This window comes from Strix aluco, chromosome 8, assembly GCF_031877795.1.
Source record: "Strix aluco isolate bStrAlu1 chromosome 8, bStrAlu1.hap1, whole genome shotgun sequence".
NCBI classification, from domain to species: domain Eukaryota; kingdom Metazoa; phylum Chordata; class Aves; order Strigiformes; family Strigidae; genus Strix; species Strix aluco.
In genome coordinates this window covers 24540006-24565842 of record NC_133938.1, presented here as the reverse complement: position 1 = coordinate 24565842, position 25837 = coordinate 24540006, and the positions used below count along the sequence as shown (strand labels likewise).

Genomic DNA, 25837 nt, shown 5'->3' with positions numbered 1-25837 from the left:
ACAGCAAAAACCATAATGGCATTGCTAATTTAATTTTTTTTTTTACCTTTATCATCAAGTATTGTGAAGGAAGAAAGCACACATGAAATCTCATTCTAGCTTGAATGCTGTCATCTAGCACTAGACTGAATTTAGTGTAAGGGCATCTACTCTATACACAGCCTCTTCAAAAGCCAAGTGAATCTTAAAACAAGTGACAAAACAGAGGTATAAAATTGTTAATCAAGGCTTATTCCACTATCTTCCAAGGTTAAGACTATTACCAACAACTGTCATCCACACCATTACTCATAGCTTCATGGTTAGATTTGTTCCTGTTGCCTGACACTGACTACAGGCTTGGTACACCCACTGTGTAAATGGCTAGACACATGACAGTGAAGAATCAGCCCTATGATGTAATTACAGGATAAAACTAGTCAAATGGGTTTCTACTTTGGGGTAGAGGGAGGGAGGGGAAAGGAAGGAAGAAAGAAGGTTAAAAAAAAAAACCAAACCCTGTGAGCTGCTTGTTTTAATCCTTAATACTTTGTCTTTTCACTTGGAATGAACTTTAAAGTATAAAATACTTTGCAGCAGCAAGACTGTATACAGAAGATATTATCACTGTTTAAAATATTTTAAGATGGATAAACAGGAGTGGAACAGAAGGGGACGACTCCTCACTCAGTTTTTCTATTTATCTACTCTGAGCAATTAGAGCAAATTTTAATCATTTTCCATGTTGACTGTTGATATCTTTGACAACGCAATAAGCAAGATCACATTGTGGCATGTCTGCCAAAGTAGAACTGGCACAAGAACTCCAGCAACTGGTCGGGATGTCTTCTTTTTCACTTAGACATATTAGATTTTATATTCATGCATTCACTTCTAAGAGCACTGAGCAAATTAAAAACCACTTTGATTGCATTTACCACAACACAGCTTTTTTAGATTTTGTTCTGTGACTCTGATCAGATTTAATCGGCACAAGGGCTGCACCAACAAAAAATTCAGCATTTTAAATTAGACAGGTAGCAATGTTTAAATATGTACCTATCCATAATTGTGTCTATTGCCATTTCTGAGATACATTCTCTAAAATAATATTCACTTTTTTTTTTTTTTAAGTAAGAAGGGACTCAAATGCAACAATTTCAGAAAATCAGACCACATTTTTATCTGCTTCAGGTAAGCGTCACTAGTCTCAGTGTGTAGTTCAGTACATACATATACATGATGTTTTGCAAGTGCATACGAACAGATAATAAATGGAGGAGTACATTAAATATAACTTATGACTCCTTATTTGGACTATGCCACATTTTTGTAAGAAAGCAATTTCTGCAAGTTTCGTATTATTTTATAGGGACTAATTTGTAATCTTTTGACCTCTCAAAGTGGATCCTGTATCTGTGATACCTAAATAATGGCCTTATAGTTTTCTTAAATATGTTTTCCTGTAAATTAATCTAATTTTTAGGTATTTTCTTAGTCATACAAGAAACAAATGAGTTGGGATCTGGGGCATATGTATTTTTTTCTAGCTCTAACCATTTGAGGTTTTAAAGCTTATGAATTCCAGCTATTTGTTGCTAAGCATACAGGAAGAATTAAACTAGCCTTCTTGTAGCAGTGTAAAAAATATTAGTTAAAATAATGGTAAGTATCTAACATAACTTATTTCCAAAGCATATATAAAAAAATAATTCAGGTAAATGTGCAAATACAGTTTTTACTTTAGTTGGTGAAAATTAAGCATATACTTTCCCTGAATAGAGAACATTTTCCCAGGTCACACCTGTATGTTAATTTGCTATTATTATTTGTATTTCTGCTGTAGAGGATCTGGGAATTTCAGTCATAAGTGTGCTAAAGCAAGGATTTCTAAACTTTCCCCTCCCTTTTGCTGACTACTGCCAACAGCATCTCCTAGTTTTGTAGCTAGCTATGTACCACTTCTGAGTGGTATGCATGACAGTTTGGGAATCCCATCCCAGAGAACACATGGGGAGACAGCAATAATCTCTTCAAATGTTGATGTCCACAACCCTTTCATTTGCTCATTATTAGCAAATATAGATTCATATCAGTAAAACTGTACACTATGGCCTCATGATATTTGTATCATTGTGCACATGAAGTGCTGGAAGCATACATAGCCATGTAACAATGGAAAAATCTTTGTCCAGATCAATTCACAGTCCACTTTAAACACAAAGAAATAACACTGTATAAAATATTATTGAAACCTTACAGTGCCATGCTCAGATTTTTTCTAAGTATTCTTTTCCAGCCAGTGGGGCCAAAAAACCTTCAAAAATCAACCTACCTCAGAATGCCATTCTCCACTGCAAGTTTGGGAAGACACTGAATTACCACAAAAGGGGGAAGGAAAAAAAAAAAAAAAGGCAGGTTCGCTAATAATTACTGTAAGTCAGGAGTGATCCTTTAGCGACCCAAAAAAGCTCAGCCATATAAAAAATAACTATAAAAATAAACTATTATTTTTTGGCCAGAACAGCTTCTTGAACTGGCTCACCACACAGATGCTACAACACCCAGGCTGGTGGGGAAGGAGGGCACACTTCTACGTTCCACCAACCTAGTAACTATTTTGTTGCCAAAAAGCACAAATTCACTACCCGCTGGCGCTGCTGGTCCCCCAGTGACACAGTGTGCCTGCAGAGGAGAGGCAGGGCCTTCCCGCCAGCACCGGCTGGTCCGCACCACGGCTCGGGCACCGACATGGCCACACCCTCAGGCCCGCACTTCAAAACTACCTCACCCCGTTCGGAGTGAGGGCAGATCATTCGTCACCCAGCTGCTCGTTCCTCCTGTGACTAACACTTCTTTCCACACAGACCACTGCTAAAGTGATTTCGTACGTTTCCAAAAACAGCCCAGGTGCTTGTGAGCGAGACAGCAGATGGTCTCCAGGGCAAATTGTTACTACTGCCTGTTATTACAGTTATTACGGGAACAGGCCCTGAACCATTTTAAGGCTCTGTCATTTTTCTACCCGAATATTCGAGGAGTTATATATAGACGCAATTAAAAATAGGAGGGACAAACTCACACGAGAGGGACGAGAAGCCCGCCTCCTCGGCGGCCCTCCCTGCCCGTCAGCGTGGCCCCGGCCCAGCGGGCTACCCCGCAGCGAGGCGGCCGTCGGCTCCTCAGCCCCCTCGCACACCCACGGGGCACGCTGCGCCCCGGCGCCGGGGCTGAGCCCCGCCTTCCCAGAAGAGGCGGCAGAAGGCCAGCGACTGCGCACGGGAAGGCCCGGCGGGCCCCGCTGCGGAAAGCGGCGACGCCGGCAGCGCGTCCGGTGCCGCGGCCGAGGGACGCCGCCCTCCTCCCCACAGCCAGGCCCCGCCAGGCATCCCCTCGCCGGCGGGTAACCCCGCTACCGCGGGATTAAGGCTGAGCATGTCCGAACTCCCGCGGCCCCGCCACCCGAGACGAGCGCCCGGCCCGGCGCCAAGAATCCCCCCCGTACGGCGAGCGCGGCCACGTGACCGCCCGGCGGCGGAGGGCAGCTGGCCCGGCCCCGCCCCGCCCTCCCGCTCTCCCTCTCCCGCTCCTTCTCGCGCTCCCTCTGGCCCTCCCCGCCCCGCCCGAGCGGGGAGGCGGTGGCGGTGCTGGCGCATGCGCAGCCGCGTTTCGCCCATCCAGTGCGGCAGCCGCGGGTGGAAAACCGCAGCGGCGGCTGCTGAGGGAGCTGGGAGCGCGGCGCCTCGCGGAGCGGCGGCGGGGGCAGCGCCGGGGCGCGGGGCAGCGGCGGGGTAGCTGGCGCTCCTCCCGGCGCGCTGCGGGCCGCCGCCGGGGCGGGGCGGCGTGGCGGGCTGCGCAGCGTTTTGGGGCTGCTCCCCGGCGTTTTGACATCTCGGCGCCGCCGCCGGCGCCGGACAGGGCCGCGTCCCGGCCCGCTGCGGCTGCGGGGGCCTTGCCGGCGGCTCCCGCCCCGGGCTGGGGGGCTGGCGGCTGTGGCGGCCTGGGGCGCCCAGCCCTGGCCGGAGGATCTCCCCGGGGAAGGGGGGGCCGGGGCCGCCGGGGGCCGTTTTTCAGAGGGTGGGGGGCGGCGGCGTGAGTGAATTGAGACAAAGAGCGAGGAGGAGGAAGAAGAGGACACTCGGGCTCTGCCACATTCCTGTGCAGGGGAAGGCGGGAGGCGGCGTTAGCCCATTACGGACAGCTGGGTTCGGCGCTGCCCTCAGCTGCCGCTGGCGTATTTACAGACGTCTCTCCCGGCCGCGGGAGAAGAAGGAGGACGAGCCATGTAAGTTCCGAATTGCCAGGGGTCCTGTGAGAAGATGGGGGATGCCGCAGACGCCAAGGAGATGAGGAAGACTTTCATTGTTCCTGCCATCAAACCCTTTGACCATTATGATTTCTCCCGAGCGAAAATCGCCTGTAATCTCGCCTGGCTGGTGGCCAAAGCCTTTGGGACAGGTAGGTGGCGTCTTCTCCTTCCCTTTCTTTGAGGCTGGTTCCTGCTGGGTCGCTTCGCTCCTGCCGACGTGCGAGCCCTTCCCGGGGAGCTGGGAAGGGGGGTAGGAGGTGCGGAGGAAACGGTCTGTGCCCTCATCTTTAGGTTCCTTTACACCTTGAGGGCTTTTTTGGTTTTCTTTTATTTTTCTTTAATTACCTGTACTCTTTTTGGAGTAACGCCACCGTTTCCATTAGCGAGTGCTTATTGTGTGTTGGAGTTAATACAATTTTATTTGAGGAATCGAACTCTGTAAATGGTGTTTTATTTATTCCCTGGGTCACACTTCTAGAATTCGAAAAACCACCAGCAATCTATGTTAGTCTGTTGTCTTGAAAATTTTCCTAATATTGTTTAAGAGCGGGGGCCTAGCAATGGAAGTGGATGTGCGCTGTTAGTTTTGACATGTGTGACAGTAGCCTTTAGCCATTTTGAGAGGTTAAGCATTAAGAAGGGTTTCAGGAAAAAGTGTGTTTAATGCCAGGTTTTGGCCTGCACCATACAGAAGGCTCTCCTTGTCTGTAAGCGTAAATGGAATTGATTGTAATGCCTCCAAAAGGCATCACTGCTCTGTCTTTGAAAACCTGGGCCTTGAGGAATACCAGACCTATTATTCTATTCCTGAAGTATTGTTGGGCCTTGAGGAATACCAGACTTACAGAGGTCTTCTGAGGGAAACATTTTGAAAATTTACCAAGCTGGGTGGTTTTTTTAAATATAGCTGTAGTATATTAACCCCTTAATTTTCTGTGGATTAAAAATAGGGTTTTTCTCTGAAAGGTGAGTTAGATATTAGTAGTCAATATTTTTACCTCTGTTCTTTGTAGAATAACAGGAAAAGGTTCCTCCTGGAATTTTGCACCTTTTGCATTTAGGGCTAGAGCATTGTTACGTATTTGAACAGGATTAAGGTTTACCTTTATGATGTCCCTGGGAACTGATGATATTTGATGTGGTGCTGCCAAAAAGCTACTTTTAAAGTGGTTGAACCTAGTTAAATTTCAGTAAATTCAGTAGCTGCTGAAATAAAGTGCATGTTTATGGCTTTAGAAAAAAAAAGATGAAAATACTGTTTCTATATAAAGATTTGTCAATTAACTTTGCTTTTGTGAAATCTGGACAAGTATATAACACATATATGTCTTTATTAGCTATGCAGACATGAGAGGTAAAATAGTAGTGAAAATTCTTGGAAGTACTTGATTGAACAGTTTCAGAGATCATTGTCTTTTTAGGTAGCTTGGTTCTGTAGGTTCTACTCATGGGATTCTGGGGGTACAGTGCTTGTGCAATTATATAACCCAGCATTCTAACCTGAAAACCTTTTTCTACTGGAATTCGACAAATTCTTAGCCTGTGGTTGAAATGTCTTGGTTTATATTGGTTGAGTTTCTATTGGATGTGTAAAGCAACTTGCAGAGTACTTTTCTGCTACTTTCTATAGTAAGTGTGATCCAAAACTAATCCTGTGCTCTTTCTCTTCATTGCTGTGGTTCTGAGATGCAGAAATGGAATATGATTAGAGGAGATAATAATTCCATCTGTCCTCTAAATACTGTCATAATGTAATAGTGGGAAGAGAGGCAAACATATACAACTGTAGTGTTTCTGATCTCATAGTTCTTCCACTTGCTTAATATCACTAGTAGCCTCAAAGAAGAATTTGTGGCTGAAACAGGGAAAAACAGTGTATGGGACTTGGATGTCTGCAATACAAACACTTCCTTTATACTTGGAGTGAAACAGAAGAACTGACCTTCACCTTTTTGAAGAAGGAAGGAAGTTTGAGTTGGCTAAATTATTTTAGTTCTTTAGAGTGGATCATAATCTCAGTCATGTCTTCTACCTATTGCTATATATATTTGTACAAAGGAAATATAAAGGATAATTAATGTGTTTATGGGTGCCACATTTTATTTCTTTTTTGATCCTGAAATGTTGGAATTTCGTAGGTAGGGGAAGTGAAGGAGTTTTTTCCCACTCTTTCTAAAAAAAATTAATGCTGTTCATTTTGATTAATGAAAATCGTAATTTGTTGCAATCATGTATCCATTGAAGAAATCTAAATCTTTATATATCAGATGGGCACATCCTTCAGTGGCCATATTTCACATTCTTAAAAGTATATTTTAATACAATCAAAATTGTGGATACAGCTTGGTTAGGTTTTGTGAAGAGAATTCTCTCTTGAAAAAAGACTTTAAATGGGTACTGTTCTTTAACATTTAGTAGAGACTTTTGGTGTTTGATGATATATATCTGTGATATATATCTCTCAGAAACTGAGAGACCGGTTGTATATTGCTGTTGTCCTCAGTTAAGCTGCAGGAATAGAGTCTGGCCCACAACACAGGCAAGTCAAAGTAAGTTGTCTTATTAGTAAGGTGTCTTACGAGAATAAGAGTATACTAACAGTCATGTTGAAGGCATCTTGTAGGAAGAATATTTCAAGAAATACTCACTGAAGACAGCATTCATACTTAAGTATTGAGAGAGTGAGCATAGGATTCTGTGCCTTGATGTTTTGCTTCAAGAAAATACATCAGTGTTAGGACAGGTCAGGTTCAATGTTTTGCAGTAACCAAATGATTTAAGTGACACAATGCACAGTAATTGAAAGGGGAAAATTAACAAAAACTGTCAAGTATGAAAGCGACAATGTTTGACCTTAGAAATTAAATCTGCAAACACAAACTTTCAGCATGAAGTCCAAATGCTGGGAGTTAACCATTTCAGTATAGAAAAACTGCTTTCCAAAGAGGTGATTGAACTGTATTGATATTACATGCTTTGACTTAAAAGTATAATGGGACCAGCTTCATAGGAATAATTTTAAAAAGGTCTTGTGCTGCTCCGTGTCCTTTTTCTTTCTAAAACAAAAGAACTGGATTTAATTATTTTGGAGTGTGAAGTTTTTGTCTTCTTACTCTGATATAGTCATAGAAAATGTGGCTGGAAAATTTGTTATCCATCCACCATCGTAAAGACAGGCTGAGCTAAATATACATAGCTCCTGACAGATGTTTGTTTAGCCTGTTTTTTGAAAATCTGTAATTACAGAGATTCCACGGTATGTCTGCTAGTCAATTTGAATCTCTGTTTATCTCTAGATGTTAGAACAGCCAGACATCTTGATGTCTTTTGCACTGTAAACCCATTACTTGTCCTATTCCTGGTGGATGTGGGAATGGTGGGTGACTTAACTCTTTATAATACCTTCCACATAATAAAAACAGTGTCTTCTCTCTGTTCTGCTGTCTAGACAAAACAGACTTCTTTCAACTTCATTTTTGTAAGTCAAGCTTTTTTAGATTCTGTGTTTTGTTTTTTGGGGGTGTTTTCCTGTATTTTTTCTGTGGTTGGTTTTGCATGACTTCTGTACTTAAATCTACATCTAATGGTCTAGCTAAATGCTTGCCAGTACAGGGTAGATTTGAAAAATTACTTCATCTTTCCAACCTATAATACTCTCATTTATTCACTCAAATATGATGTTTGTCATTTTTGCATCAGCCTAGAGTTGTTGACTCATTCAGTCTGTGATTCACTGTAGCTCTGTATCTTTCTCTGCAGAACTGCTGCCTACTCAGTTGTTCCCATCTTGTAATTGTACAGTTGTAGGTTCCTGCTTTGCAGCTATACTTACATAACTGCATCCTATTTTCAAACCACTTCTTCCACTTATCAAAATCATCTTGAATTATAATTTTGCCCTCCAAAATGCTTTCAGTCCCTTTGTAGCTTGTAATTGGTTCTCTAGAACCTCAGCTAGTATAGATGAAGATACTAATTCTTGAACCTTGAAGTACATGTTCTTCCCATTTGATAGGGGACCTCTGAGTGCTCTTGGAAGGTTGTTTTTCAGACAGCTTTGCATCCAATTTTTAGTTACTAAGTTAAGACTATCTCTGACATGTATGATGCTCACAAAATTATGGGAACAATTTTGCAACAATCTGTTGCTGTTCTACTATCCACATCATCCTGCTACAGTAGTAAATGTCATTGGTTTAGCATGAGGCTTTTTTGACAGGAATAAACTAAAAACTAAATAAAAGCTGCACAAGTCTGAGTGCTTGTCCTAAACATTGTTGTGTTTTCTGCAATAAAAAGAAAATACTTCATCCACGTTTTCACAATAAATTTATCCTTTATAGGTGTCTGAAGCAATAGATTTCAAGTTGCATCATCTGCAACTAAATGTTACCCAAGAAACTTAAAAATAGCTTTCTCCTGATGATTAATATTTTCAGAATTCATATGCAACTACTTACTGCTGTTTGCAAATGTTGCCAGTAGAACCATGAAGGGAGGAAATGAACATTGTGTATCTGACAGAAACAAGTTTTAACTAAATACTCACATCTGTTATGTTGGGTGTTGCAGGCCACAATATCTTTTAATTTTTTCCTAGCAGACCTATCTTCTTTACTTTTACTCACTATGGCAGTTAGTAAAAACTTGCACAAGAGGTTGGAGTATAAAAGCAAATGTTTGAGATTCATGTGAGGAAATTTTTTTTTTTAATAGATTCCCTTCCATCACCTCTCTAAAATAGCTGCTGACAAATGGATACTTTGGTCAATCCTACTGAGATCAGTTGGACTAATCAGCTACTGAGATAGTCTACTTAGAAGTTGATCATATCGCTCCTTTCTGTAGAATGCATTTAAAACATGGTTTGACTGTAGATCACTTTTTAAAAATAAAAAGAATTGTATGACCTTCTGGATTATTTGGCAGAGTCATCTGAGGTGGTAGACTGCATGTACAAAAGTACCAGAAGGTGAATTAGTAAGTTAACAGTTGTCAGGATTCTTACTACATGATAGACCTCAGGTGAGGTAGTTTATAATCTGTTCTTTCGATGACTTCATGTCATTGAGCCTATTCTGAGCCTGTTTGTCTTTACAGCTGAAGTGCCTGTCTGCAGAATGCAATAGATGTGACTTTAAGAGTATTTATATGCAGTTAATCAACAACTTGTCACCTTTCTGATATGAGATGTTATGTAATTTCATTTCTACAGCTAGCTGGTGGATTTTAATGAACACAACTGGATACAATTCCACTCCTGAAAGTAATAATTTTAACTACGTGCTTTGGTAGACTCAGGGCTTTGAATGAATGTTTTTGCTGATCATTCTGGAAAATGAGACAGGAGGTGAAAAACCTTCAAGAATTTGCAAAAAAATTAGAGTTCTTCTTCCCCCCTGCTTCCCCCGTCCCTTGGACAATACATTATTACTAGATCAGGTTGCAGTAATAAACCTTTTTGCTATGGAGTTGAAATACACTGTTTGAAAGCTTTTTGCCTAACATAAGAGTTCTATAGTTCTAGCTGTTTCATGTGTGTATTCTTTTTTTCAATTAGAAGCAGTCTTAAACTAAGAGAACCTGTAAGCCAGACACCAAAGCAGATGTGTCAGCTCATCTCTGTCTAGTTATGGCTGGCAAAAAGTTTTCTTTGGTTTAATAAAGTCTTACAGTAGTTCAGGAAATAAGCGTTATTCTCTAAATTTCCAAAACAATCTTTTGCCCTATTCCATGGGCTATTTAAATCATATCTTGACTGTAACAGCCAGGGTGCTAGCTGAGTGAGATGGGATTATAACTATACTATTATCTTCATATTTCTCATGTCTTACCTTTCCTAAAAATAAGCTCTGAAGGCATTTATGCTAATAAGAATTGATCCATTTATTGCCAGGGTTAATTTGAAATCATTATTTTGTTTATCAAAACCTGAATCAATATGCAGGTTTTAGTAAAGTAGGTGTTAAACTTCCCCATTTTAATAGGAAATGCCTCTACCAGACAAATTCTGTGTGCTTTGTGAGTAGCGCTTCCTGTTGTGCTACTGAAAACAGTATTGGACAGGATAGACATTTAGTGTGACCCAGTAGAGCATTTCTTATGTGATTCTCAGGGTTCAAAGTCTGTGTGGGCTATGAAGGTAGAGCCTGTGCATGTTTTTCCTTGGATGTTTTGGGATTATTTGTGTGGTGTTTGTTTGTTTGTTTTTTTAATAAGAAATCCCTTAAGTGTGGAACTGCTGTTCAAGCAGTGGATAGTAGTTATTTTTGTGGCATCTAGAGGCAGGAGGGTAGGTTCTGTTTATTCATAGTACTTCTGTGATCATAAATCCAAGAATCTCTTGCGTTCAGTTTAGTTAGGTAGACAGAGTTAAGAATTGTGATGCTGAAATTTAGTCTGCTGTAAATTTACAGAGGTTGACCTTTTAGATACTTGCCTCTAGGCAGAAGTACACCTACTGCCTGCTAGCCAAGAAAATATAAGTGGCAGACTGAGACAACAAACCAAAAAGTAAAAATTCTTTTTTAATATCAACTGTCTCATTTAGTTTTCCACTTTCTGATTAAAAGTTTTGTTTAATGATTTTTATTTTTCCAGTAGTATCAGTTTGATCCATGGATTACTGATGTGTTGTAAATCTTAGAACTGGAGTCCTCAGAGCCCTTGAAGTTGTCTCCAAAATAAAACAGCAAGTTGAAATGTATTCCTCTTCTACTGAGGCAATTAGAAAAATTCATCAAAAGCAAAATAATGTAAATTACACTTCTCTGACCTGCTCTCAGTCCTTGGAGTCTTGACTTCCATGCAAACTCTGCTCTCTTGTGCCCAAATGGCAAATGTGGCACCAGAATCCTTGTTGACCAGTGGAGTCTGAATGAAGTAACATAACACTGTTACCTTATGGCAAAAGCATACCTGTGCTGCCCTGCAGAAAGCTGTCAAGTAATTCAGTCCATTAAAATTTGACATAAATTCATTTACTAGTTTGTGCTAGGAAGTGGTTAAAAGTATTAGTCAGAATTTTCATTAAATAATTCTGTATTAAATCTCAGAGTCTTCTACAAATAGGTTTTTTTTCCTTAATGTCTTTGTTGATTGACATCAGTAACCTGTAGAGATGGAAGTTTTCTAGGCTGAGGCTTTATGTGGCTTTGTGGCTCACAAGAATGATGTATATTTTAATTAGAAAGCATTGGTGAAATATTTTAACTTGTTGGTGTTATCCTCAGGAATAAAAGAGACCTTGTTGACAAAGACTTCTAAGCTTTTAGACTTCCTTAATGCAAACACTCATAAATCTGGAATTGTTCACTCCTATAAACTTGAAAAACTACATTGTCATGTAACTCAAAGGATTGTATTCATCTGTGTCAAAGTCTGGAAATTTTACAAAGAAACCGTTTGTTTTTAAAGAAAGTGTAGACTTTTCACATTAATACAAGTAATTTTTTTCAAAGGAGGAATTCATACTATCTTCCAAGGAGTAATTCACACTTACCTGAGGAGAGAGTTTTGTTTATAAAACAACTTTTAAAGGTAAATTCAGGGGTGGTAGCTACAAAATATTTTTAGATGATTCCTTCCCTTTAAAATGGGCTGTTTAAATGGAAAGTTAAGTTACAATTCTATTTTATGGTGGGAAGAAATAATAATCCCATGTTTCCTTTAAAGCCTGAAATAAGTCCTTTAATTTATTTTTTTTTTCTGCTCTAGAGAGCATCTACAGGACTTCTGAGTCCATTATAGTTTATGAAAAAAATACCTGAAGATAAGTTGAATACTGTTTTAAAGGTAGCCTCATTCTTAAAATTATGTTATTGTTTTGGGCTAATGCAGTATTTCCTTTTTGTTGTTTTCCCTGCATGTTGAACTTGTATATTAGCTTCATTTATTCTCTTCACGTTCAATATTTACAAAATTCAAAATGTCACTTTTTTTTTTTTTAACCCATACCAAGAAAAGGTTTCCAAAATTGAAACCTGTGACCTTGTTGACAATTTTAGGAAAAAAATAGGGTGAAAGCAGTTTCTGGAGATCATCTAGTTTAATCTCCTGCTCCAAGAAGAGCCAACTTCAAAGTTAGAAAGGGTTTCTCAGGGCCTTGCCCACTCAAGTTTTGAAAGTCCCTGTGGATGGTGGTTTCGCAGCCAGGTCCACAGGCAACTTGTGCTCTGCTGCTCTTGCTGTGAAGAATTTTTTTACTTCTATCCAGTTGAAATCTCCCTTGCTGCAGCTCATGACCACTATTTTTTGTCACTCCACTGCACAGTCCAAGTCTGTGTTTCTGAAACCTGCCCGTTGGATGCTGGAAGAGTGCAGTTCGATTCACATCCTCTCCAGCAGAAACAGACCCAGTTCCCTTGGTCTCAGCCAGATTTCATGTGCTTAGCTCCCTGAACTCAGTGTCCCCAATGTATCTCTCTAACACAATGGCTGTACTTTGCCACAAATTTCAAGGTCAAATGGTACTTTATGGCAGTATGTGCAACAAGGTATTTATTTTAAAACGTTTCATTTATTTCAGAGTTGAATTTTGGAAGTCTTTGTAAGATGGGCAAAGGAAAGGGACTGGTAAAACACACATACTTGGAAATAGTGTTGTTTCTTCTCTGCCTAACAGAGCTGTTCAACAATTTCCAGTCCTGCCAGAATTGTTAATAAAGGCTTTTGACCCTGTTGGTTGTTCTGGTCATCTGCTGAGAACTGGATGTAGCCTCGCAGTCCCTTCCACAGGAATGCAGGGGCAATGCTTGCCGATTCTGGAAGGGCTGTTACTCTGAGATCACTAACAGGATGTTTCCTCTATGTCTAGCTGCTGTGCTTGCTTCTTTTTTTTTTTTTTTTTTTTAAGCTATAGCAAAAATGAGAACACTGTTTGAATCTTCTATCAAGTTCTATTCTGATATCAGTTTGATACATGTTACAAATGGGGAAAAGTGCATGTGTTTCTGTCTGTGCGAAGGGAACTCTGACAGAAATTTTTATGAACACTTTTGATTTTGTTGCAGCAGGGATTCCTTATCTGTATGCTTTCACATGTTTTGATAAATTCAGACTATGTCTGTAGTCATAGTTTCTCTTCCTAGCCCTTCGTTTCTGTATTCTATTATGCTAATAAATTTCTTTTCTGGTTTTATTTTTATGAACACCAATAAGTTTCTATTCCAGACTTATTTTTGTGAACATGAGTGAAGTAAAAGAAATGGCATACATCTCATTTTGTCTTTTGCTGTACTTTTCAGAAGCAGAAATATCCTTTATAAATAATTCTAATTGCCTTTGATAGTCATAATCTTGATTTTTTTTTTTTTTTTTTTTTTTTGTGTGTATTGAATTTTTTGTTACTAAACCCCAGTAGTGGACATCATCCTTTCATGATAAATGCATTTTTTGCATTATCTTGTCACTTTAGGGTCTGTTTTGGTGATGCAGAAGATCAGAAATTGCTCATTAACGGATGATGGGTTTATTATGTCCTGTCTTTGCATTTGTCTTCTGGCTCAAATTTTCAGGCTTGAAATCTGTCATCGTCTTCAGTGAATCTAAAATACTGAATATGTACCTTCAATTTGTGTGTAGCTAACTGCCCCTGCCTCCAGGTATTTTTTGATATGGGCATGAGGCTTTTTTAGGTTTTCTAAGAAATTACAAATGGCTTTATCTCTTCCTCCTTGTTGCCCCCCATCCTATCTAACTTCTCATGTGATTCAAAAATGCGGTGTGTGTTTTTTTAAAAAGGCAAAATTTGCTGCCTGTGCGTTGTGAGACATTTGCAAAAAAATGTGTCTTAATGTGCACTACCTTGAGGAGATGGCATGAAGATGCTTTAAAAGTTGGCATTTGGAATTACAGAGGATAAAATCACGATGAGGATTGAGCTCCTGATACCAGGGTAGAGGTGGATCATGAGGGACTTGAGAAATAATGAGCTTAATATTTAAATAGACAGTGTATGGACAAACAGGGAAAAGAAAGAAGGACAGGGAGAATTGAGGGAGATGGCAGTTATACCTAGGGAAGCACATACCTAGCAGCTAATAGAGTTTCTTAATTAGAAGTGCTTTTTATACTATTGGATGACTGTAGATCCTATCAAGACAGTAAGTGAGGCTAGGAAGTGGCAGGAGAAGATTGCAGTATCATTGCCTGGCACTGATACATTTTTTTTGTTGTTGTTTGTAGTTTTATTATTGTGAAAAATTAATGTTGTTGGGCTTGTATTTTAAAGGACAGAGTAGTTTTGCTGACAGTATATTTTGATCTGTATTCTAAAGCAGAGCTGTCAGCTTTCTAGCCAAATTTAGGCTCCTGGTTTAAGCAAATCTTAAACTATACCTCTCTTCCCCTTGGTATTCAGAACTGGCAAGTAAGAAGTTATATCTTAGGCTTTTTTACCATCCTTATGACATCTAAGAGATTATGTCTTAATATTTCTTTTCCTTTTTCCATTCTATAATCCATATCTTCTCCTTTCACAGCTAGAAAGCAGCTAGCTCTTCTTCCAAAGCCCGTAATGGAAGCACATGAACTGTAATAGAATATGTATGAGGAAGAAGATAATCTGTCATTATCTTGTGATGGCATGTTCTGTTTTTTCTCTCCCCTGCTCCACCCGTATTGGGCTGTTTACTTCACCCTCTGCTTCAAACCTTGTCTGTTTAGCCACTTATCCAGCTGAAGGCAAAGGGGATAGGAACCTGGAGTTCCATCACTCTTTTCCTATCCACTTTTTTTCCTTGTTGCAATTAATTTGGCTTTCCCATTTGGGCTCAGGAAAAGAATCACATACTCTTTATCCCATAAGTGCTGTTGGCTTAGCTGATTTTTACAATGGAGAGTGAAATTCTTACACAGGGAAAGCGAAGCATCTTGCAGTCTGTACATCTAGAAATATGAAGTCAAAAACCATGTCAAGTTATTTTCCACTTCACTGGTGATTTAATTTAATTTGATATAGTACCGTATTTAATTTATAACTATTAACTTTTGTGGTAGACAATTCTAAATATAGTCTGCCTGTATTTTGTTGTGTAAAGTATTTGGAAAAACTGTTAGATTGTCTTGGAATGCTAATTTTGGGGTTAAAATCTCAGCATAAACTTGACAAATCTTGCATTGTTTTCTGTGGGTGCTAAGTCAGCTCACTGAAAAATGAGTAAAGCCACAATTTTAAGCAAAGTCGGCAAACAAATAGGCAAGTAAGAATTCAATATTTTTTCAGAAGGCAATTGATACATTTTTTGACCTCTGTTTTCATTCTTTTAATTCCAGTATAACATTCGTATTTATGCTTAACTGCTGGATTGTCATCATTCGGTGATGCATGACCTTTGAAACAGTATAATAATCAAATTTCTCTTGCCTATATGAAACATAGAAGGCTGCTGAGGTGAAGTTTCCTTTTTCGTCTCGAATTATTCTGTGATAAAATACCATGTTCCATTTCCATTTTATTGTAATAGAGGCAGGATTTTGTGTTTAAATGGGTGGTGTTCTGCCTTTGACCTATATAATGTTATGCCAAAGGAAATGAAAAAGTTTGGGCATGTATTTGGAGAAGCCAAGAAATTTTAATGTAATGATGCTGTAAACCACAGGTTGGCCTTCTGGTGTGGCCTTTGTGGTGCAGAACTCTTTTTGAATTTTTCTTAAGTTTCTATTTATAGTTCAAATGTTGTCTTTGTATGCACTTTTCTCCAGTGTTTTATATCATGATGATTGGTAAAGACTCTGGCCTTCCCTTGCATATGCCTTCTTTAATGTAATTTTGAGTTCATACATACAAAAAAAGCCTAGTACTACATCTATCCTTTCTGATACTAATGCTTTTTTTTTTTTGGTCTTTGTAGAAAATGTTCCAGAAGAACTCCGAGAACCATTTTACACAGACCAGTATGACCAGGAGCACATTAAACCACCTGTTGTTAACTTGCTGCTGTCTGCAGAACTCTACTGTCGTGCTGGGAGCCTTATTCTCAAGAGTGATGCTGCAAAACCACTTCTAGGTCATGATGCTGTTATACAAGCCCTGGCACAAAAAGGCCTTTATGTCACTGACCAAGAAAAGTTGGTGACTGAACGAGATCTTCACAAAAAACCAATTCAGATGGTGAGTGTTTAAAGCTTGTATGTTACATTTCTTCTATTCTGTGTACTCCCAATAACTATGTATCTGTTTTTTAGCATGCATCATTATGTGGAGGTATTGTTCTCAAGAGTTAAATGTGATTCATTATTGGGAGGCTTATGATTGTTTTGGTTTGTTTTTACCGTCTCCTCATAGCTGTCAGTGCAGGTGTATTTCCTCTGTACTAATGCTTGAAAGCACCTATTGTTCCACTTAGTTCAAGTGTTACATTTTTAAATATAGCAGTGACAGTATGATCACTTTTCAGTTGTACAGCACTGACTGTCGGTGAATATTTCTGTGTTGGAAATGTGGTTTGAAAATAGTTTTTTTTCCCTCCGTATAGAAATCTTTGGTTAAAAGTTGAAAAAATACAGACCAAGCTTTTGATGACAGATAATTGAACCTAATAATATTCAATAGTCACCATTTACATATTAAGTCAATGGTATATTCTTTCATGCAGACTTCTAATAATATGTCTTTGCTTCATAAAACTGCTAATTAAAACATTAGTTCAACAGATTAATGATTCTATTATTATTCTCCTAAGTCATGGATTTTCTTCCTTGTTTGGAGCTGAGTCTTAAAAAAACCTTATCTGTAAAAAGTATGGCTACATATGGTGTTGATAAAATGACAGGATGGTAGAATAAGATTCAACTATATTTAAAGTGAACTATTTAAAATTATTTTCACCCTTTTTATTGTTTAATGTTTGATACAGAAAATAAATTCAGTAAACAAAGTATGACCCTGCAGAGGTTGAGCTGACAACTTCTATTCTAATACAAACCTTAGGCTTGCTAACTTGAAATCATGAGCAAATTTTATTGTGGTATCAGTGGAGCTGCTGTTGCTACTATACTTGCAGGTATTTGTGACACAATCTGATGTTTTTAGATTAGAATACTTTGGACCTAGGGAATAAAATGTCTGATAGAGAAGAGACTTTGTAAATGTTCTGTCATCCATTAGCTGAATCTGGACTTCACAGTCTAGTTTTCCCAGGGCCTTTTTTGTTTTAATCTAGCCTCTGGAGTTGGCTGACTGCTCTACTTTGACTCCTTTGATACTTTTATGGTCAGTGACTTCTAGCTGCTGCTAGAATTGGAGGTGTGTGCCTTTTATCATCAACTTATTAGCAACTTGTGTTCAGTAACATGTAAGAAGACTAACAATTATTTGGCTGAATATGGCTAGAGAGTCTCTTATTTGATCAGCTGGTATCAAGTGATAAGTTGCAGAGGCTTTACAGTGTGACATCAAAGCTACTAATTACTAATTAATGACTTATTCCACACAGTATTACCAAGAAGTATTAGGTCTCTTAGTTTGTGCAAATGTTTTTTAGAAGTGGCAGTAGTCAGTTACTGTGATACAAAGACTCTTTGCATCTTCTTTGCATCCGCTTCGTTGTTACTTTTTATTTGAGAATTGTTTCAATAGGATGCTTAAGAACTGAAGATACAAATATTTCAACATAAATTAACAGTAATAGAACTAGTCAAGAAACTTTTTCCTTATGATGAATCTGTGATCAGTGAATGTAGATAACTTGAAATGTTGCCAGTCTCTTTTTCTGATCTTGATACCCTTTTTAAAAAGGAGAGTTCATCAAAGAACAAGTGGCATTTTAGTAAATGAAGCTGTAGATAGCAAACAGGACATACTGAAGTGGTATAGAATTTGCAGGACACTTGCAACAGTCATGTGTGGTTTAGGAGTAAGCATTTATGATCTTGGTAGTCAAAGCATTTAAGAGGTTAAGAAACAAACTTCCTAACTGTTTGTGTTTTTGCAGAACTTAATTTCATTCTTCTCTCTGAAGGAAAATAAGATTACTGACTTGCATTTATGAGCCTGTGGTTTTCCCATTTGTGTTTTTTTTCATTTGATCCCTTTCTAGAGTCAGTATTCTCTAGTTTGGTTTGCTGATCTTTAACTCAGTAACTAATGTTGCTTAAAATGCTTTTCAACAGCAATTTTGTATTTCCCCTGTGCTTGGGTTGGTGTTTGTGTCTTTTTTTTCCCCGCATTGTGTAGGCGTAGTCCAGCAAGTAGTTATCTGAGTGTTAGTGTCAGAACAGTTGACATCCCCAGATTCCTCTCTACGCAGGTCGCTTGTCCCCACTCCAGTACCAGCAGCAGATGAGTATACTGATGCTGTTGAGTTAGTTCACAAGCAGCTGGGCTGTGACAGTGAGAGGGAACACTGGAACAGAAACACAACTGGCTTGGGCAGAAGGGCAGCCATGTCTGAAACAGTTGCTACCAAAGAAATGGCTGTGAAACTGTAGTCTCAGTACTAATATTCTGAGCCCAAGAGTTTTAGTTTATGATGCCATGCTCATGTCCCTGTGCAAGTTCCTAGCAGCAAGGCTAAATTTTAATTGGGAAGTCTGAACCTTTTTCCTTATTATACAATTAGGAAAGTTGGCAGAGAACTTAAAATCTGGCTGTTGCAGTATTGACAGAGTCATAAAATTATCCCCTTGATGTTTTCCAGTACCTCTTCCTAGTGTTCAATATGTCACAGTTTCTACAAGTCTTACAAAGATGTATATCCTGTTTTAGACCATGGAATGATTTTTATTTTTCAATTATGTAGAACAGAAAGTTTGCATATATAATTAGCTCATACATTCCTCTAGTAGATCAGATTGTGTTAAACCAATGTTCAATGTAATTTTGAGGAACTTAATAGAAAATAGCATAGTAGTCTTCCTCTTTGATAGCCTGTCTTCCCCATGAATAGGGGAAAGATGTTGGTGTTTGTTAGAGGACATTTATTGTTATTTGCTCAGAGGTACTGCGTTTCTATAGCTGGAAAGGCGTGAGTTACATTATAAAATGAAACTATGGAAAGAGATTTGAGTATGAAATGTTTTGATTTTACTTGTGCTTTATGTGTGTAGCTGCTGTCAACAGACCGGGAATTCCTTATACTGTACGTTTGTAGCAGTGATGGCTGTGGCAATTAATTGTGGATTTAGTTCATGTATGACTACTTACTAAAGTAGGCATGTCAAATTTTCGCCTTCTCTGTTTCTTAGATAGCTATAACTGAACCTTGTTCTAGGAAGCACCTTATATATTAACGTCTTACAAAAGTCTAGGAAATGGATGTGTTTCTTCATGTCATGGGGTTGGGTTAGGTGGTAGTTCCCTTGTTAGTCATGACTGACTTGGCTGTATTAGTATCTGACTTGAGAAGCTGCAAATTCTTGTGTTTGTGTGTGTATATATCTGTATACACATACTTAGATGTATGTATATGTATAAATATTAGTTTCCTCTAGTTGAATGGGATTGAGAGGCATGTGTGAAATAAACAGTAACAGAGGCAAAGGCTTCTGTTAAAGCCTGCCCTATGTAGGGATAGGGAAGTCCATGTGGAGTCTGGTTTGGTTTACTCTTCCTTAGGTTTGGCTTGTTCACGTGTGTTATATTTGTTTTTCTGATAAAATTGAAAGGTAGGTTATTCTTTAGGCTTGTTCTGATTTAAAAACTTGTAATTGAAACTGTTCCTGAGAGATTGCAATAACACTAGAACTATGCAGTGGTACCTCTATTTCTGTTCTCCATGTATTGCAAACTATTAAAACTTAATTCTATGTTTATTTTTGTTAAATCTTTTTATTTAATGGGATCATCCTGTTGCCTTTATTTTTGGTAGGGTGGAGCAAAAGAACCATATACTACATTATTAGTCTCCAGGTTGAAATTCATATGATCTTGGCTCTGCTATATTAGAATTGACACAGTGCAGCAATAGCCTAGAGCTTGGAATTGAAACAGTGTTGAACCAAAACCAGGGTATTTTTCTCCTGAAAACTATACTTCAGGTGAGGAGTACAAAAAGAATTACCTGATGCTTAAAAAGTGTGTGAAAGTTGCAAAAATACGACCAAAGCTACTTATTTCAGCTGGCAAGTTCCAATTGCATTTAAAAAAAAAATCTTAAGCAGGCACTTCCATATGGAAATCATATGTGAGATTTTGACAGGCTATAGAAATCAGAAATAGCTGAAGAATTCAGCATGGTTCTGATAATTATGCAGTAATTTTGTTTTAATGCTTCCAGATACAATATGCATAGATCACTGTTCAGGTCAAGATTAACTTTTATATTTCCATGTTGATTTATCTTAAATTTCGTATTTTATGAGCCAAATTGCCTTAAACCCTCAAAAGTCAGGTACACGAGAGGAAGGCAATTTGTTTTTTTTCATATTTTTTAAATCATACCTGTACTCGGCACTGGTGAGGCTGCACCTCGATTACTGTGTTCAGTTTTGGGCCCCTCACTACAAAAAGGACATTGAATTACTCGAGTGTGTCTAGAGAAGGGCAACGAAGCTGGTGAAGGGTCTGGAGCACATGTCGTACGAGGAGCGGCTGAGGGAACTGGGGGTGTTTAGTCTGGAGAAGAGGAGGCTGAGGGGAGACCTCATCGCCCTCTACAACTACCTGAAAGGAGGGTGCAGAGAGCTGGGGATGAGTCTCTTTAACCAAGTATCAAGTGATAGGACAAGAGGGGATGGCCTCAAGTTGCGCCAGGGAAGGTTTAGACTGGATATTAGGAAGTATTTCTTTACAAAACGGGTTGTTAGGCGTTGGAATGGGCTGCCCAGGGAGGTGGTGGAGTCCCCATCCTTGGAGGTGTTTAAGAGTCGGGTTGACATAGCGCTAAGGGATATGGTGTAGCTGGGAACTGTTAATGTTGGGTTGATGGTTGGACTGGATGATCTTCAAGGTCTTTTCCAACCTAGATGATTCTGTGATTCTGTATTTGATTGTTACGTTTAAAAAAAAACATTTCTGTTCTTGCAGGACAAACCAAAAGAGACTTCTAGACAAGTTTCTGCATTATGGCAGTAATTTTATATCAACTGAATAATGTATTTGACAAGACCAATCCTTTTATGACAATTCCGGTATTTAATCAGACTGGGCATTTTGTATTCATAAGCTGGTGATCTCTTTCAATTTGCCTTAAGTGGAGGGAAGAATGAACAGATGCAGTGAAGAATTAAGAAGTGTTTTCCTTCCCCCAAGTCCGTGCAATGCACTTCTGCCATTGGGGAAAGGAATAAAAAAACAGCATCTTAGTTCTGTGCAGCCTGATACTCTGCAGGGATACTGAAGTTGCATAATTACCCAAGCTATGGACTTCTGTACTGCCTAGTCTCTGTCCCTAATGTGGTGGGGCTGAAACCAGCTAAACTTCAAACCTGAGGAGTACTAATGTCAAATCTTGAATACCTGTTTAAAACCAGTGTGTACTGGGGAGTATATAGATACAGTAATGTTACAGAATATTACCAGATTAGTGCCAAAAATCCATCTTGCTGCCGTTATTGTTGAATACTGATAGAGCATTTTCATCTGACTTAAAAAAGAAGTTACTGTCTTGCAAGGTTTCTGCCAAAAAAGGGCATTTTTAGATACTTAGTTCTTAAATAAAATTTAGCGACTAGTAAAAGGTTAGTTCATACTCTGTATATAAATACTGTCTCCAGGTAAATATGCCATACTGTCAAATATTTCTTTGTATCATCTTCTCAATACAGGAAAATATAAAAGCTGTACTAAGCATAATGCAATTGAGAAGTGTAACTTTTGTTAAAATCTGAACTCTAATTTGGAAAAATACTGCTGCAGAAGAATGTCAGCCAGCTGAGCAGCTACCTTAAACTTATACCCATATATAATTATTTCTGAAAAGTACTATCATTAATCAAGAAACACTTAAATCCTCCGTACAATTCTACAATTGTCAGCCAAGATGCCAAGGGAATATGAAGCTTCAGCAAAACCCCAGCAATAAGTCCATAATAGCTGGTAGGATTAAAATTGTTACCTCCCTAATTCAGAGATGTATTCATGAGTATGGGTTTTTAATATAAAAAGTAGTGTACTGTAATTCAAATTGTTTATCCATTTAGCTGCAAATTACATTCTTCCTTGAAGATGCCTTCTGTGAGGAAGTCTGGCAATAATTCTCTCTGTAGCAGTTTTTGAATCTGGGCTATAACTGAGGTATAATTAGGGGTGCCTGTATTAGCTCTTTAGTAGTGATCAGGAGTGTGCATTTGAGGCAAATCTCCACTGCACTTACGGTTTGTGTTGTGGAGTCATCTTGGGGAGTACAAACTCTGTTTCTTTCAGCAGCTAAACTGGAAGATGGGCTCTCTGGTAGCCTACTTCCCAAGGGGTACTCATTTCACAGGACTAGGGTAGAGCTGATTGATGTGAACCCCGTAAGAAGGGAGTAGAGTCAATTCCTGGGACGTTTGCAGCAGTTTTGCTTTCCTGGTGTGCAGTACTAATTGCTAAATTAGTCATAGCCCGTGAAACTTATGTGGAGTGAAGGGGGATTGATAGTGCTGGTTTTGTACCCGTAGCCAGGATCTGGATCTCTTTCTGGATAAGACAGCAAACAATAAATGGTTAACTCATCCTGTAATGCAGTTTTGGTCTCTCTGTCAGACTGCATTCATTTGAAATGACAGTCCCTCTCATCAGTGGAGTATTTCTCCTTGACGAAGGACTCCAGCAGCTCATCCATTTAGCTTGCAGCTACATGCTGCAGCCTCTGTTTGTTCATGGTGTAGAATTCCTTTAATTTTGTAAAGCAACAAAAAGTGTACTAAACACTTCATAGAACAAAGGAATAAGATGTGGCTTCTGCCGTGAAGATTTTTTTTTTTTCCTGGTTTTAGGCATGATGTAACAAGTTTCCATTCCTGTGCTATTGTGAATTACTTGTTAGATGAGGACACATAAAAAGAATTTGCAGTTACTTGACTTGAGCCAATAGATACCATAATTTGTTAGTTAAAATACTGGATTCTAATATTAACTGACTTGTGATATTAAACATCTTGTGTAGTGGTATGTTTCATAGAAGATTAAAATAATAAGCAAATATAGTGTTGAAACAACATGAGTTTAGTTTAATGTGCTGCACTGAACCAGTCAGCTGTGGTTTTGGGCTGGGATAATGTAGTCTTTAAATGTTCCATATTTTTTGCTCAATTTATAGACTCATCTCTGCAAACACACTCCTTGTAAGGTCCTCATCTGCTTGAAAACACTGATCCAGTATTTTTGCTGGGCTTGTGTCAGATAAACTGTCTCACTTCGGTCAGCATTGCGCAAACATCTGTTTGACATACTATCACCATGTGGATACTAAGCTCCCTCAAGCACGAGGTGCCAGTTCACGCATTGGTTGTGATAACTGCTATAACTCTTCATAAGGTGTATTTGCTCTTATCATTTTAACTTAGTGTCCTGTTTACTCTTTTGATGCAGCTTATGTTGACTCATAGCCTGGGAATTTTGTTTTGCCTGCTGCTTGTTATAATTATGTTTGTCTTGTATGTAGAAAATGCTTTTTTTCTGTGTCATGTAAATAGTAGCGATGACTTGGGATGTTGTTCTACAGTAAGTTTGTCTAGAATTTAGCATGCACAAAACATAAAGGTTATCTGTTACAGTAGTGTTTGTTTTAGTTCTGTAATTTTCTGGGACTGAAGACTGTACTTAATCTTGGCCTGCACCTTTTCTGAAACTGAACTCTGATTATCTGCTACTAATGCCATTCTTTTGCACTGTAAATTATTATCTTGGCTGCAGTCAAATTGAATCACTTCTGTGTTTATCTAAGCCAGTTGAAAGAAACTGCAGGTGAAATAAAATTACATAATTAAATTGTTCTATGCTTACTCTCATTCATATGTATGTTAGCCTACAAATAGCTGAAAAGAAAAATTGCAGTAACAGACCATTATTTATTAGAAAGACCTATTGTGGGAGAAAATCAACATTTATTCTTAGAGCATCAGTTTTGAAATCTGGTTAACAAGGACTGTCTGCAAATAAAGATAGGAATTAACTCCAAAAGATAATGTAGATATCTGTATCAGAAATTTGTGGAAGACATGGGTAACCACAAAGTCTTCTGCAACATTCTTTGGGAGTTTGTCATGGAATGCTGCCTGCTCAACTTATGCACCAAGGGTGGCAACTAATGCAGAAGGTAGCAGAGCTACTGACACCAAAGTTACGTCTGTAAAGAATACAAAGTAGTGATTCTTTGCTGGTCCTTTGTAGCAACTCTAGTGCTAAAAAACTGATCCCATCCACTTCCTTTGTTTGCAACTCTCCCCACAAAAGAAAACTGGAAGTGTTCTGTGTTTCTCTAGCTTAAATTTTCATTTTTGTGAATGTTTTTCTTCCTGCATCCTTAATTTCAGTACAAAAATCTGTGTAGGATTCTGGTCTTATTCAGGGTTCCATCAGTGTGGTTGGCATTTCATATTTGTATCACTAAGAATACAAATGGAAAATAACAAAATCTGATTTTTTTTTAACAGCTCTTGAAGGATTCATTTCAGTTGCACAGAGCTTTTGAATAGACCATGCTGTTTGTATTGCATTGAAAGTGTGTTCTCAGAACTGCCATAAAATCCCTGATCTATACAGAACTGGCCTTACATTTACCTTTGCCAGATAAACATAGTAGGCAATGTTCAGAAATAGCAGCACATACTCATGTTTATTTTAATGCAAAAATGTGACAGTAATTTAATCTTTTACTAAAATGAGGAGCGAATATTGCAGCACATCTTCCAGTTGAGATACATAATATACTAAATAAACCAAACTGCTGCTGTTGGAATGATGACAGGAAATAAAGTGAATATGTACCTCAAGAGAAGGTAGTACCTCCCCAAGTCAAGTCTCCTGCCTTTCATGAGAAAATGAAGCAGTGCATCATTATTTACTGTTGTCTGTCTTGTTCATTTCCTTGCTAATTAGGAAGCACAGAGTGCTGTGAGGGCTGCAAAAAATAGTTGGTATTCTGCCTTGAGCAAACTGAAGTTTTGAACCAAAGAGTTTCTGATTGTGTTCTTAGTGTTGCTTATGCTGCTGTGAACCTACGGGGGGAAAAGGGGGTGATGATTTGATTTAAAAAAAAAAAGAGCAAGTTAAAAAAAAGACCAAAAAAACCACTCCCAAAGCCCAACAGGGAAAAACAGTTAGAAGGAGATAGATTATGAAAAAAAGATGGTATGAATTACAGTCTGTGAAGGATGCCAGGTACCATGTAGAAAATGCTTTCTAAACAGGTCAGGAAGTTTTTTCATCAGCCTTGAAAGAAATACTATTTTGTTAAACGCATTTCAAGAACATTTTCTTCCTCTTTCAACAGCACGGTTAAGTAGTGTGGTTCAGCTTTTGGCCCTTAGTTGCTGCTGTGAACTTTCTTTGTATGTCTTGAAATATGTGAAAAGGTTACTTGAATGTTTAGGAGTGGTCTCACTTCTGCTAGGTTAAGTATATTTTGGCATATAGTAACTAAGCTGTTTAGAAAAAGAAGAATCCATGAATTATTTTACAGACTA

At 38.6% G+C, this 25837-nt stretch overlaps 2 protein-coding genes across 4 annotated transcripts in view; one reads left to right on the top strand and one right to left on the bottom strand.

The window, feature by feature from the left end:
- Positions 1–3211, bottom strand: part of DDX59 (DEAD-box helicase 59) — a 28645-nt gene extending 25434 nt beyond the window's left edge. The window contains exon 1 of the mRNA XM_074832717.1: positions 3062–3211. The gene's annotated coding sequence lies outside the window, so the exon portion shown is untranslated. The remainder of the gene's footprint in view (positions 1–3061) is intronic.
- Positions 3212–3726: 515 nt separating this feature from the next.
- The window catches only part of CAMSAP2 (calmodulin regulated spectrin associated protein family member 2), an 89052-nt gene continuing 66941 nt past the window's right edge, over positions 3727–25837 (top strand). For 2 of the 3 annotated variants that reach the window (XM_074832712.1, XM_074832711.1), the window contains exons 1-2: positions 3728–4437; positions 16141–16400. In XM_074832712.1, coding sequence (XP_074688813.1) covers positions 4299–4437; positions 16141–16400 — 399 coding nt within the window. In that variant the 5' untranslated portion in view covers positions 3728–4298. Of the gene's footprint in view, positions 4438–16140; positions 16401–25837 lie in introns of all 3 variants that reach the window. The other variant, XM_074832710.1, reaches the window with a different exon arrangement.